The sequence below is a fragment of the Anser brachyrhynchus genome (genome assembly GCF_964034855.1).
Source record: "Anser brachyrhynchus genome assembly, chromosome: 1".
In the NCBI taxonomy this organism is placed as follows: Eukaryota; Metazoa; Chordata; class Aves; order Anseriformes; family Anatidae; genus Anser; species Anser brachyrhynchus.
The window spans coordinates 73,756,119-73,772,113 of NC_137694.1; the positions used below are offsets into that span (position 1 = coordinate 73,756,119).

Sequence of the window (15,995 nt, forward strand, 5' to 3'; positions counted from 1 at the left end):
TAAACAAAGTTTGGAGTCTCTTGTTCTAATGCTAAGAGTTTCTAGTATGTTACTGTTTTGATGCTGATCGGAGTAGCTCCCATGGAGAGCTTTGATTCACTTCAGAAAACCAAAGAATGCTCTAAAAATGGTAATACACTAGAGCTATTTTGTTGTAATTGGAGGCTGTCTGTGCCTCACGGAAATTACCAGGCAAGCATTCTTGAAAATGTCAGAATTTTCAAGTTAGTTCTATTTAAAATGGGGGAGCAAGAATGCAAGGGGATGGATAGAAAATTTGAGGGATGTGTGATTCAGACTTGAAGTGCAGTTTGTAATAACGAAAGATGATCAACTTTGGGGGTGGGGAAATCATCTCTCAGGTTTTCTAAATTACAGGATGAATAAAAACATCCACTTATTCTACATGTACTGCTACTTTAATAAAAGGGAGCACTTTAGGAAATGAAAGGCTTTGGAATATAGCCAAACGTCTTAGTTCTATTTATCATCAAAAGGTGTTTTTTTTTCATTATCCATGGAGTTTGTGGGGTAGTTGAATGATTTGCTGGAATTTCAGGGTTTGGTACCAGACTGTAGACTCTGTGTTTATCTTCTTTCAATGTCTATATTGCAAATACAAGCATGATAAGATTTCCTGTTGCTGTTACAGCTGTATCAGGATTTGGCAATAGGTCTGCTCATATCTCATAATGTGTATCTGAGTCTATATTTAAATTAATTGGAAAACTGTATCAGAAAATGCTGTTCTTAAATTATTTTGTGTATAACTAGCAGAGACACAGAGAGAGAGAGAGAGAGAGTAGATGCTGTAAATACAGAGTGCTGATGAATACTCAAGTAGTAAATAGAAATATCTTAGAAGTCATTCCTGGCAGTAATAAAGGCAGCAATTTGATTTCATCTGTGGATAATAAATTGGTTTCACATTGCAATAAAAGTGGTGCTTATGTTATATTAATATTTATTAGTATTTATTGAAGTTAGAGTTTAGTTGTTATCCTTTTTTCACATCACAGCCATTTTATTAAAAAAAATCAAGTTAAATTGCAACACAATAAGCAATTAAACGTGTTTGTGTATGTAAGAGAGAGAGAAGAAGAAAAAACACAAACCTGTCTGTGGAGGTATTCCTATAGGGAAGGCCAGACCCTCACTACCTCGGAAGCTGCAGAGATGTGTTCAAAGTAATGGAGTTATGTGAGTTTACTCTAGCTAAAGACCTTGCTCCCTGAATGCATATTTAAACACATAAGCACTGCTCTGCTTTTTATATCAGAATTATTTGTATGGGTTTCTTGTTGTTTAACAATATGTTTTTGAATTCTTTGACTATGTGCAGTGAAATTACACAAAACATTCAGTGGCCTTTTTTGTGTGACGTGTGAAGGATTGCTACCTTGCAGGATAATGTGAGTCAGCGAGTGATCTGATCCAAATTTAACCAAATTTGTTCATCTCTAAATTCAGAGAATAGCCGAATGGCAGGACAGATATATTTCCTTTTCCATCAGTGACAAGGACAGAGTGTTGGCGGACGGCTGTTAACAGCTATATTGTGTGTTTTTGATACTCATATAGGTGTATGTGTGGGAAAAGACTAGCTACTGACTTTTATTTATCATGAGCCTGTTTCTTCGACTGCTTTTAAATCACTCTTAGGCTTGATCGTGCTTCAGTGCAAATAATTGTTATGCAGGAGGTATGCTGTAGACTTGTGTCATGTTTTGCCCTGTGAGTAGAAAGACTGGCATTGGACTTGGATTTTTATCAGTATGAAAACTGAAATGTAGACCCTTTTGAAATAGTCCAGGTACCAGGCAAGGTAAGAGAAACCAAATTTCTTTTTGTTGCTCTTAAAACCAGGCTTCAAAACTGTAATTTCTGATTTTTTCCTGTAGGTGAGCATAACCCTGAGTTTAATTTTTCCATGTGTATAATTCGCGTCTTCAGTAGGATTAATCCTGTGCTTGTAACAGAGTTTGTATTTACCTGCTTTTCTGTGCTGGATCTTAATCTTTCTGATTATTCTTTGTCCAAATATTGCCCTTGGAGATTTGGCCAGTGAAAGCAAGAACATGTCCCCATTGCTTTTATACATGACATTTAGTTAACGAGGACAACTGTTTTTACCTCAGTGAGGTCCTTATTGTAGACATCAGTATGATTTTATTAAGACCCTAGTTCAGTGACTGTCATCAAATTTGCACATATAGTGATTGACTGTGATATTACAAACAATTTGATTGTTGTATCCCTCACTGCTTCAGTGAGACCGGCTGCATTAGAGATAAGTTTGATTTTTTACTGAACTAGCAGTGACTGAATAGGTAATACTAGGAAGTGCCTGACAACTTTGGTAAGATTTAAGTAACATGTATTTCCTGTAGTTTGCTGAAGTGGTAAGGAGGATTTAAGGGTCTTACCTGCATATTTACTGTCCTTATGTGTGCAAAATGAACACACTAGACAGCCTTATTTAATTTAATGTAATATGCATTTCTCTTTCAGGAATGAGTATGTTAAAACATTCCAAAAAGCAACTGTTTTAGCCTAACAGTAGTGAGGATCTCAGAGAAATTTGGCAGGGATGCTACAGGGTATGATAGTAGAAGAATGTATGTGGTAATTAATTTGCAGTTGCTCTAATAAAATCCCACTATTTGCAGATTTCACAGTGTTAACTTCAGAGTGAAATATTACTATACTCATTTTCCCCTGCCCTTGTCTTTTCAAAATATACAGCCAATAATCTATGTTCTATCAATTTGTATTACTTCTTAATATTTCTTGTTATATGGGAAATTGGACACTGCATTTGTTCGTATTGCTGGAAAAGTCCAACCTTCCTAATAAGAACAAGCAGATAAGAAGATTCAGGTTTCTGCTGTATCTGTGTTCTTAATGTGGGTTTCAAAGCAAGAATAAGTGGCTTTGAACCACCCTACGAAGTTCAAAGTGTTTACACTTTGTTCTCAGGTCTTGGGCAATATGAGATCAAACAGGTTCCTAGACAGAGGCCAAAAATTGTTTCTGCATTTAGAAGTTATTACACAGAACCAGAAACAACCCATGTCTTGATATGTAGAGTCTTTTCTCAAGACATACTTTTAATAAGTTTCAGTTCGTAAGTCTTCTCAAGAGCAAAGTATGATTCTGTGAGCGTTTTCAAATGTGTGAATTTGGAATGTCTCCAGTGAAGTCTAGTATGGTGTTGCTAGAGTTGGAGCAGCAATTACTCAGAAAGTTTTATTACTGTCTGCAAGATAACATTTCTAACCATTTTCCTAATAGCAGTAAAATTGGCTTAATATGTCTTTAATGATTACTACATTGTCTTTGAAAAGAAACTTACCATTAAAAGAAAAAAGCATCTTTGTGACCTGTTCATCCTAATTTTCACGTTTTTCAATTTATAGCATCAGGATGTAGACTACACAGAACTTTCATGTCTAGAAGTAGAATAGAATTGAAGACCCATGTAGCATTTTTTATCAATGTTTTGCTTTTGGGGTCAAAAGCATACTATAAATGACCCTGTCTGGGTAACAGCCAGTTAGTCTAAAAAATTAAAAACGTTTCAGGGAGTAAAGTTCTCTCTACATGTCCCTGATAATTACTGTGAGCTTAAAATTCCATTCTCCAGTTAAAAAAAAAAAAAAAAAAAGTATTTGTATTTCCTCTTTTAGCTCTGGGAATGACGGTGGAATGAAGTTCTGATCTCTGCAATGACCTCTGCATGGATACATGCACAGACCTTCACTGGGACCAAGTTAGGGCTCATAGAGGTTTGTGGTTATGCCCTACGAATACATTGCCGTGCTGTCAAATTGGCAAAGGACATAAACTGAAAACAGGATGTATTTATTCCATATGTCTTTAATTTCTAGCAAAAGAGTAGATCTTTGAAAGTACTTCAGTGCTGAAGTGAACCTAACTGTCTTGAGTTCAAAACTTAGAGTCCCAAACTATTTGCTCAGTAGTTTTCAAGTCTGGACACAGGTGAAATCTCTAAGTGCCTGTATTCCTACTTGTCACATTCCCTGTATGCCAAAATGTTGGTGCAGTGCAAGAACTCTTGTCAAGTCAAAAAGGGTTGAACAGCAAGATGCCCAAAGCATTGATTAGAATTATTGGTCCTTTCTTCCCCCAAGGGTTCTCAGACCACTGAGCCACAAGACCATGTTCTTTCTTTTCTCACTGACTAATTTAGCAGAAAAGATTGGAAGAGTCTAGCTCCCAAGTATGTTCTGACAGTTAAATTGGTTACTAGAGACTAAGTCCTGGCCAATGTGGGAACTGAAATCTTCCTTCTGTCAAGCAGGTACTTCAACTCCCAAGAAATTGGCTGAAGGGAAAGACAGGAAGGAAGAAGAAAGGAAAACACAGCTGTCTGGGAGTTTGTTGTGAATGAAACTGCTTAAACAGTTTTGCCCCCCAGGTGGGGTCTCAGGAGATGAATCGCAGTTGTGCTGAAGCAGGTCTCTTTCAGAGCAAAGTACCAACAAGACCTGGAGTAAGTAGTAAAACACCAGTATTGAACAAGTCTATCTAGGCAGCTTCTGCCCCAGGGTGCTGGTTTGCAGATTTCTTTCTAAGGTGTCTCTTCATACTCTTTGCATACCTGCTCCGAGACACCTGGGTTCCTACTAAAGAAATGCAGTAAGGCCCCTAGCAGGTGGACAATGTATGTCACAACACCTTCATGTGTTTGCGGATTCAGTTCTAGACACTGAGATGTTGACACCTTGTTTCCAGGTTTGCCAAGAAGTGAACCTTCAGGTGTCTTGATAACGTTAGAAGTTAAACCTAAAGTGCATTAGGATTTTAATGTCTTTAAGGCTTGACAACAGCTAAGAGGAGGAATGAGAAGGTAGTTTTGAACTCTTCACTTGGAGCGAGGTTGGACACAGGCACACTGGGGCTTTTTCTGAAACTCACACCTACTAGGACTGTGGAAAATGGCCCAGTATCCAGGTTTATTTGGGACTAGCAGGACAAAGCCTCTTAAGCAGGAGCCAGAAAAAGTCACACAGCTACACAGTAGGCCAGAGCTGTGGCTTGATTTTTTTTTTCTAGTTTTCTACTTGTGATTTCCGTACTCAAGGCACAGGTACAATTTCTAGGCAAACAAAGGAGCATTTGCTGATTTTAGCGTTTAGAGGGCTAGTTTTGCTAGCACTAACATAAATGTCGAACCTCAGGAAGTAGAGGAGTTTTTCTGTTTACTAACTCTCAGATTTTTCTGGCTCTGTCATTGTGGGAAAATACTAGTGTTCATTTTAGTATATTTACAACTCCGGAAAAAATATTATGTGTAATACATGATGATGTGTTCTGAAGTGTGTGTGTATTCTTGTACTGTGTGTATATATGTATCTAGATGTATTTATTTATATACATATATATTTGCCAAATCCTGTTACTATCTGTACAAATCAACAGAAAAGATCAGCTTTTCTGTTTATATCATCACAGGATCAACTACATTTTAAAGTGAATTCTGTAGAGTTTATCACCCTCCAAAACTAAATAAGGTGCTGCTCTATTCTGCTTATTTCCTTTTAATTAGAAGAAGGCACCTAAATAACGCCATCTACAACGATTTTGAACAGCTGCAATCCTAGAACTGTTGAATAGTGAAGTTAAGAATTCAATAGCGATGGTAATTCATCTGTGGTGTACTACAACAGTATTTCCCACTGGGTTTTGGTGATGGGCAGGTGGCTCAATATTGCTGAGTAGCCTGCCTAAAAGATAAATAAAGCAAGCTTATGGGATGTTTTGCACATTCAAATTAACATTTCTTGGGAAAGTTATTGCTTTCTTTCTTCTAGCTAACTGTATTAACATTAAAACGTTAAGATCAGTCATATTTAAACACACCTTGTGTGGAATTTGGGCAAAGACGTGTTCCTTCCCCAAGTTCTGTGCTCAAGGATGTTATGTTCAGTAACAATGTACAGTCATTATGGCTGAGCAGCTCTAATAGCTTGCTTTCTTCAGAAAGGTTGGAACCATCAAGCCATTTTTCTGTACCTTTGCCTTTGTGTTTTGTGCTCCCTCTTCCTCCCCCCAGCTAGGAAACGTTGCTTTTCCCCTTGCCTTTATTCTGGTGCTTGTTGGACACTTTCCTCAGCTAATTCAGTGAGTGGAAAACTTTCTTTATCCTGGTTCGAAAGCTGAATTAGCTCAGCTCAGGGTCTGACAAAAGGGCCTGTGTGCCAGTGAGCAATTAGATTGTCTCAGGCTGTCACTCCCCTCATGTTTTCAGAGCGACTGAGGAATGCATAATAAAAACTCAGAGCCAGAACTGCAAAAGCAGCTCTGAGCCCTTTGGGTGCTTGGGTGGAATGGTGTGGAATGATGTGGATGGAAGGTAGTCTTTGTTTTTCAGTAGCTGCGTGGACCATTCTGGTGTGTGAGGATTCCTCAATCTGTAAGGAGTGGCGTTCATTTTTTCCATAATTTTTCCTCCCACCGCCTTCTCTTCCCATGCCCTAACCCTCATGCCCTGGGACAGAGCAGCAGTGCATTAGCAGGTGCCGGGCCCCTGTTGAAGATTTTGCTCCTGCTTGAACTCGCTTGAGAGAAGCAAGACTCGTTTTGTGTGAAACGCTGTACATACATTTTTCCCCATACTCAGAAATATTTTCACAGACTGTGAAAAGAGAACAAGTAATTTGAAGACACTAGTCATTAAAAACATCATCAACCTGGAACAGTTCAGTAGTTAAACAGCAAATCTTTTATGAATAAGCTGAGCAAGAGACTATAGGTTTGATCACAGCTGCTGAGCGGTGTTGCTGCAACTTGGTGAGACTATACTCATTTGTGCAGGAGGTGGAGACTTAATTAATTGAATATGATTGCTGAATAAAGCTTAAAATCACAGAACAGGTATGTTCATGCTAATGCAGTTCGCATTGCTGAACTTTTTATTTTTTTTTAAAGAAGTTAGACTGATCTAATCCTGACTGTTTCCTTTGATAACAATAACGGTGCCTTAAAACAAGATACTAACAAGGAAATAATGTGATGGAAGCAGTGTTTAAGAAGAGGTATTTCACATGGCTCTCTACCCCGTTGGAAGTAAGCAGTGGGGTTTCTGAAGCAGGGAAGCCCATGAGCTTCATTCAGCATCTTTCCTTTGGCAGAATACTTGTCCACAGTGTGGCCAAACTGAGTCTGTATTTCTGATGCCCAGATGGGAATGTGCAAGTGGCAAGAAGTAGAGGTAGTGCTCTGAAAAGTCTGAGAGCTGTGGTAAAAGCAGAAAACTCTTTGTTTTATCTTTGCTTATTCCCCTCTGATACCCTTGTGAGCTTCTATACCACCTGTGGGCTTCCTTGATGACAAGCACAAATAATGCAGCAGCAATGAAGAATTGGGTCGCACCGTCACATTCAGAGCAGGTTTGGGATTTAAGATTGTGCCTTGCCTCTTGCTGCTTGCTTGCTGCTACCCTCTTGCTGGGCCATGCAACAGGCAGTGGGAGCAGTAGCACTGTTACAGTGCAAAAGCATCTGGCATAGGTTGAATTGTTATTTGGCTGTAATGGGGGGTGGTTTAAATGGTACTGTTGGAGCCCAGAGAAAGAAAGGTTTCAAAAAAACCTGGTACTTTAAAAAAGCAATGGGTCTTGTTACGTCTCTGATTGTCTACTTCATAACAATAATAAAAGTGCACACAAGAATGTGATTAATGAATTCTGAGTGGAAAGAAAGGAAGGGGGGGAAATAAGCACTTTTAAAAGCTGGAACAGAAATTTCTGTGAAATCCCAGCTAAATTACTGTTTACACAAAATATGTGCCTGAAGTGCACTCTCTTTGGGATACAATCCAAGTGTGAAACTAAAATATGCCATTATTCTACCAGATTATTAGAAATACCATGTACAGTGATTTCACCATACTTTGAGAATGAGGAAAAATGTCCATAGATTTTTGTAGCAATTTAGTCCAGAAGGAAATTAAAAATAGGTATGTGCATATGTCTTGCAGGAGCCTCAAAGTTAAATCCAAGTGCACAGTGCTTTTACTGGATGACTATATGGAAAAATAATAACATTCAGATATTTAGATTAGCTAGAGAACGGTAACTATGTGGGATTATTGAGCTGAGGTGCAGCAAGTTTTAAGTTGAATGAACTTGGAGGTTGCATATAGTGCTTTGCATTTATACAAAGCAAGCTCAAGGTTGAATGCAGCATTCAAGTTGTAAAATGGATGTAGAAGGGGTAAAAAAAACTGCAATTACTTCAGTGATGATCCATTCAGGTTAAGAATTTTCATCTTTGCTGTTGCCATAGCAATCTGTTCCCCTGTCACTACCACATTAAAAATCCATTCTGTAAAACTATTGTCGCCAATATTGAACACATAAGAGACAAAAGCATTTTTTTTAATAGCTTAGGTATATTATTTGCAACAGGAAGAACTAGATCTTAAAGAGATGCATGTGTACTTTAAAAAAAAAGATTAGTATTTTTGTAATATATTGTAAGAACACTGTATTTGTGCTGCAGTATTGATGTCAGTATAAAACAGTTTGCAAATAATACAGCAATGCAGTGTCAGTTGAACTCAAATAATTGAACTCTTCTGCTAAACTACAACAAACCCATATGTTCCTGAGTTAAGTATTAATTTTGGTGACATGCTGTAGCGGCAGGCTTTTAAAACTACGTGGCTATTTAACCTTCTGCTGCTCACCAAGTCTGATTCTCTTCAGGGATTGACTTCAGTGGTTTTGTCTGTTCTGGTGTAATTCTGGAATGGGAAGAGAGTTGTGTCCCCTGACAGTTGTACATTTGTGATCTAAACTGAAATTCCTCCTGTACCCAAGCTCAACAATGAGTTTAGATGGATAATGAATTGTAGGAACAGGCTTTTGTAAGTACATCCAAATGAGGAGGGAAAGGAATTTATAATTCAAAGCTGAACTAGCAAGACATAGTCAGACATAAATATATGAATACATAAATAAAAATATATTTAACCAAACTGAGTAAAATGTAAATATCTTTCAATAAAAACGAGATATATGCCTGTGCATACTCTGGGCTGAGATGCAGAAGTTTACTAATATCAAAAGGTATCCAAGCCATGAATTTAATAACTCAGGAGTTGACTAATAACATCATAACAAAGAGTAGACAACTGAACGTATGGCCCTCAGTCTGATCACCACCAATGCAAATCTCATCCCTTTTTCTAGCTCAGCATCTTTTTATCATCTAACCATCTCTAGCGTTCATCCTTTGAATTCTTATGCTCTGACCATATCATGCTTTGTTTCACTTTTTGTGTCTTCCGCTTGCCACTGTCCCTACATACTTCTGTCCCTCAGTTCTCTTTGAGTACCTTGATCTAGGAACAGTGTTGATTTAATGCAGAAGAAACATCAGAGGAGAAGATACAGCAAATAGCTACAATGCTATTGGGCATTAATAGAAGACTTGTAGGCAAGAAGTGAATTTAGTTTTTGGCTACACCTGGCAGTATCTTCTATTTTTTTTCCTTTTCTTTTGGTTACACAGGATGAACATTTTTGTTTTTTGGCTTTTAATGCAAGTGTATCTTCCTGTCTTGGGACTTTGGGGTTAGTTTTGTTTTGAAGAATGTTGTTGTTGTTGTTGTTTTTATTATTATTATTGTTAATAATAATAATAATCTTAGTAAACTGCCCACTTATAAAGAGTTTTTCATTTGCTTCTCTTCACCTGTTTTTGCAATTCAACTGTGACCCTTCAGAGCATGCTACTGGGTAAACATTTACCCAAGAACTGAGACTGCGGGTCACCACACAATGGGCCTGCTCTGGTTCCACTCCAAGGGCTCCTGCAGATTGCTCAAGCAAAAAAGGTGCCCCTGGCATTCCAGATAGCCGTGCACCCTGTATAGGTCACTAAAGACAGAAGTTTGGAAGTGGTTTGTGTTGTGGCCATAGACGTTCATCAGCCATTACCTGTTACAGAGGGTGATGGCATGGTTGAGGTTCCTCTTTCAGTCCAAGAGGGGGGCTGGTGCTTGTGGTAGGAGTTGACCTAGGGGTCACAAGCTCCCAGATGCTTACCTGTAATAAGTGCTGCTGGATGTAAAGTTTGGTAAATTAGGCAGTGTGACATATATCTGACAAGTTTCTTTTTATTTGAAAACTCTTCATAGTGTTAAATAAATCTGTCTTAAATGTATAAAACCAAAAGAATTCTTGAGGCCAACGTAAATTTGGCTCTTAACTTTCCCCCATCACTACACATCTCTGTACTCCTTCCACGTTGTAGGTGTTTCGGAGGGTCACCAGAAAAGCCCAAGTAGGCTTACATAGAGGAGAGATTTGAAGTTATCTTTGACTTTTATGGACCTTTTTTATTAAAATGCTCAGAGCTGTAAATGTAGTAATAAGAAACTCATTTATCTTGACAAAAGTACTGCCATAAACTATTCAGAACTCATAAAATAACCTTTTAAATTATTGTTTCTTCTGGTATCGATAAATTCATACAAAGTGCTTAAAGGTCAGGCATTGCCAGAAAAATGTCTTTTCAGCCTGTTAAAGGTTTGTAAGAATGTACACCAGCTTGCTCTTTGGACAAACTGGAAAAAAGGAAGGAGAGGGAAAAAAAAAGCGCGCCACGTGGATTAAAATGATAGTGTGGAATTAGAGAGTGACAAGTGTTTGATCCACCAGGCTCACCAAAATAGTTGTCACTGACCTAAAAATCAGGGGACTCAAATGTGACTGTGCACCGACAGATGAGATGACATTAATCAACCATAGGGATGAGAAACTGGAAACAGGAAGTCTGGCTTTTCCACCTGTACAATGGGTTAGCCCTGACAGTGTTATTTTGCCCCAGATGTTAGTTTTTTCATCACTAAAACGGAGACTGGCCTAGGTGAAGTACCTTGAGATAAAGATGAAAAGTGTTGCAGGAAAAGTCAAGACGTTTCTGTTGTTGAATTTTTCTAATACAACATCTTGATCTGTTTATTGCCCATGCTGAGAAACAATAACAAACCAATGCAAAGAGTGAAAATTAAAGTAGATTCTTAGGTAGCTCTCTGTCTGACCATACTATAGTGCTATTATTAATGTGAGGTTAAAATTTTGAATTTTCTCTCGGCCATATGATTTTTGTACTGACATTGTTTGAATATTAAATAACAGGTTCTTACTGTAACAGCATTTGCAAGCAGTAGGCTGTATCTTTGTCACTGAAAATTTCATAACCCAAGAATGCCGTAATTTGCTTTTTCTCTCTTGAGATGGCTGCAGAACTCCTACTTCAGGAAAATAAATAGGAAGATTTTTTTTTGAGAATGCAGGTGACAGAACTAATGGTAGTTCATTCCTCTGATACCCACAGACAATACATCCTGTCTTTGTTTTCAAGTGAAGCCAAGAGAAGAGTGCAGAGTAGTTTTATGGCGTTTCTTGTTTCTTCTCATTCACATTCCTTTTGATTCCGTTGCTGTGTGTTTTTAAACATAGCAGAATTGGCACAGCAGTGCACCTAGCAGCTGAGATGAGCTCCTTTCTCACAGGATAAAGGCACTTAATTCCAGACAGATTTATTTTATTTTATTTTATTTTATTTTATTTTATTTTATTTTATTTTATTTTATTTTTCTCATGATTGATATCTGAAGTAGCACAGATTTGTTACTCAGACATGGAGTTTTTTTGCATTCTACCAACTGATAACCACATCTTATCTTCCAAGCAAATTGATTCTTATCTTTATAGTCAATTCCCAATTTCACTCAGTGTCAGCACTTCTGATTTTGATGCATGGTATTCTGTCTGCCAGTCTGAAAATCCTTGCAAATCCAGTCATATCTGTAGGAATATGAATATCTGAATGTGTTTTTCCAAGGCCCGTGGTAGCATGTATAAAAACAATGAGAGTTGCAGCCACCCTTTAAGCACAACCTTCCACAAGGAAGAACTTCTTGTTTTAGCTTGCAGTAGAGGTATATGTGCCACCCAAGAGAATTTTTGGAGTTTGCAGGGAAAACTTGGCTTGGACTCACTGCATTACCAAAGAAAACTTGTTCTGTTCATAAACACTGCTGGAATTGAGGGAAAGTGTACATCATACTGTGTGATAAACTTCTAGATCCTCTAGCATAGGTTGGGAAATTCCTTTTGATATTGACCTTAAAAAGCAAAATAACTGGGCTGAATTAATTAGCTCATGCTAGTATAAAGCAGGGAGTGGTGATACATCTAATAAGTGGTGATAGCAGCAGGTGGCAGCTCAGGTTCTCCTTCCCTCCAGACTACAGGAATTCATCATGTTGTCCTTCCCAATGTGTGAGACCATGATATGGTAGAGAGGACAAAGAAGTCATTAATTCAGACAGTTTTAGTATCCTTCCCATTTTTTGTTATCCCTTGTGTCACCCTATAGTGATAACTGCAATGGAAACACTCTCTCTACCTCACTCTGCTGCCAGTATCCTCACTTATGCAGGAAGGTAAATCTTGCATGTTCTTGTGTCCTCAGGTAGAAATGCTGTGTTTGTGTTTGTTTGTTTGTTTGTTTTCCCCTTTCTGGCTCAATACAGTATTAATTGAGTATGTTTTTCCATAGATAATCCAGGGTACTGATAATCCACAAGCACTCAGAAAAAAAAATGACTTGCATGTTTATAACTGTACAACTCTCCTCGGTGGTTAACTCTGGCAAATTTTAAACTTTTCTGAATATATCACATCACATAACCAGATGTCTCTGAGAGGAGTGGTAGTGTTGAAAATATGAAGTCAGTGGGACAGGTAAATTAAAAACATTCAGCATGAAAATGCATGGTATTCTTAACAAACACTATAGTTAAAATGAAACAGGCTATTTTACAACTCTGATGCTGAAGTCTGAGAATAACGTATCAGCACAAACCTGGTACAGTCTCATTTTGCTTGAGCTAGCTATGTTATAGATTCATTGTTATTGATAAATTCCATGATCAGATTGGGATAACATTAGCATACTTTATTTTTACTGTCTGTGATCCAATATCTTTGTTTTGAGGAAGGCTAAATTCAGAGAAATTCACTTGAACCTGTTTTTCTTTCCTTATTAGCCATTTCTAGCAGCCCAATAAGTTTTTGATCAGTGACTAAGTGTCTCTTGCTCTTTTAATGACAGTCATCTGCTTGCTTATATTGCCATGTCATCCCAATAGCAATTAACAAACATTAGATAGAAGTTGTTAAACTTTGTCTTAAGAATACTGGCCAGTTAACCAAAATAGGAACTTTACTTGGAGGTGAGTGAATGAAAGAGGGTAAAGAGGAAAAGTCTGAAATATTCTTTAGACCTAGGTCCCCACCCTAAAATTGTAAACTATCTGTTCTTTTTGTTGGAGAAAATGAAGTACAAGTTATTTACAACATCTCAGATCCACTATTTTAGGAACATCTGTGGGTGAGGCTTGAAAAAGATGTGCCATTCAGACCACCTATAATAGAATTCATAAATGTACATCTATAGATATCTGTACCACTATAGATAGATGAGAAGTCAGCAAAGAATTGGGGTTGAGCAGACACCAATTTTTAGGGGTGGGGAATTCATGTGTTCTTGACTGTATTACAAAAACATATTTTGCTTACTCTGTTGGTGTCTTTCTGTATTCATAAGGGATAAAGACAATACTGGGTTAATAGATATCACTTCTCTGCCTACAGAGTAAGCTTTATGTAGAAGACAGCAATGTATTTCCTCATAGAAGGAGCTACCTCAGATCTCTTAAATAAGCTTTGAGTAAAATTGTTATGCAACAGAGAGAAAAGTGAGTAGAGAAGATGAAGGTGGATGGTAATAGCTGTTGTGTTGGCCCAAATGGATGCTATCTTTGCTGAATGTTTTGTTACAGCGTGCTATAGTAGATTTGTAAGTACCTTTCAGTTTTAATAATTCAGTATTTACTATTTACTAAGACACAGTGAACTTCTTTATGACCCTGGCTACCATGAAATGCATCATCTTACCAGTGCACGTTTTGAAGTCTCACCGTGGTGCATTTCACCTTTCTCTTTTGAAAACATGCTGGTGCCCAGACATCCTTCAGCCATGGCTGCACAGTTGTGTTTGCCATGTGTTACAAGAAAACTTCACAATAATGAGGCATATCCTTTGCACTCACAATTAGGAGCTGCGGTGAGGAGACAGCAGGCTTTAATGAATAGTGCTTTGAGGAGATGGTTAAAGAGAAGGAAGAGTGACTCTTACGAGGGGGGAGGGAGCTCCAAGTGGACTGCCATGGTATACCCTTCTGCCATGAGTCAAAGGAAGAGACAAAGAGCTGGAAAGGGAATTGCTGGGTAGGGCAAAGTTTACCTGGGAAAGTTGTGCCATTGTTTTAAACCATGTTCAACTGTTTTTCTTCCAACAGACTTTGGGAACTATCACTGCAGTGCCCATTAAGGTTCCTCAGGTCAGCTCCTTGCAGAGGTTGGCAGGACAAGGACCAGCAGTGCTACCTCAGGTACAAAATACAGTTCCAAGGTTTGTTTTTTTTTAATGTCATTTTGTATGTATTCTGCTCTGTTCCTCTCTGGTGCCCAGGCCTGTGTAGGTCAGCACACTCATTTGGCTGAATAAAGACTAACTTATTTGATCCTGTATAGTACTGGGCAGCTCACCGGTGAGTTGAACAGCAGAGCTGTGATTTTCTCCAATTTATGAAGAACAGAAAAATCAGTTTTCTTTTGGAAGCATACTGTGTTAGCCATAAAAAAAAAAAAAAGCAAACCTCAGATTCATTGTGGAAGTACAAAATACATATGGTGAACTGTAAATTTATGCTTTATAAGATGAATCGCAAATCACAGATGCAAAAATCTGCAAATCTGTAGTTAGAAAAGAGGTAGAAGTATTAACCTTTCTGTTCAAGATTTAGACTCATACATTCTTTTACTAACTTACTTGCTTTCTCTCTGCCTATCCCAGTATAGTGTTTTGGCCCAACCAACCCAGATGCCAGACTGAGGCAAGATTGGCTGGGTAGGAATGAAAGGCAAGTTATGCTCACAGATCAAGACCTGAGTTTTCTTTTCTGAATATCCAGCACAGTTTCCATAACTGTACGCTTTGTTCCCCATTTCAACCCTTTTTCTCAAAAATTTTAAATGTCATTTTCAGCATGTGTTGTGTTGCAGTTCTATGATTTTCTTTTCAGGCTCGTGATTATTAAGTATAAATCTATTTTCCCTGTGTGGCCCTGAGAAGTCTATTTTTCTTATATGAACATTGATCTAGCACTGAAGTCAATGTTGGGTCTTCCTATTGCTCCTTTAATTTTTTTTCCTAATATTTTCTTAGTGCAGAATCTAGTAGCAGATCTGTGAGCTAAATCTGCCTGGAGGAAGGAGTATTTCCAAGATAAAGTTCTTAAATTCTCTCTTGAAATTACATTTGTGGAAAACAAAAGTTGTGAACGTAAAGGAAGGTCATAGTTTTCTTATCAAGTTTCAGACTTTGCTTTTCAGTTGTTCTTTCAGCATAATGACACATTGATTTTTTGCCATTTTGGGGTGTCAAAGATTTTCAGATTGCTTCTGATAATAAATGAGGTTCAAGAGCAGCGGAAAGATCTGTAACAGGGGCTTAAATTATCATTAAAGTTATGTTTTAGCAATGACGATGACATTGCAAATGTTGCACTTAGAGAAGCATCAGTGTTCTATACTTTTGTTAGTAAGAAGAAAAATTTTCCTTCAGTGTTAACTACATTTTGAAGAATTGAAAAAAGTGGAAGAAGCTGATTTCCTGAACTTTTTGAAAATAACACAGATTCCTTCTACCTTGCTGTTGAGCTCATGGCAGTATTTGTGTTTGTATTTCACTTTTCACTTGTATTCTAGCACAGTCTTTAATTTCAGGCCAGTTTATGCAATCATACTTAATATTGATGAAATACCAGTGCTTTTACAGCAGCCCTGGGCCATAGTTCACTAAATTTTCTACTTCATACAGATAGCA

At 37.8% G+C, this 15,995-nt stretch overlaps 1 protein-coding gene across 6 annotated transcripts in view; it reads left to right on the forward strand.

Annotated features, from left to right (window-relative positions):
- Window positions 1-15,995, forward strand: part of PHF21B (PHD finger protein 21B) — a 170,453-nt gene that overhangs the window by 114,259 nt on the left and 40,199 nt on the right. For all 6 annotated transcript variants that reach the window (XM_080577556.1, XM_080577559.1, XM_080577557.1 and 3 more), the window contains one exon: window positions 14,407-14,499. In XM_080577556.1, the coding sequence (XP_080433682.1) occupies window positions 14,407-14,499 (93 nt within the window). The remainder of the gene's footprint in view (window positions 1-14,406; window positions 14,500-15,995) is intronic.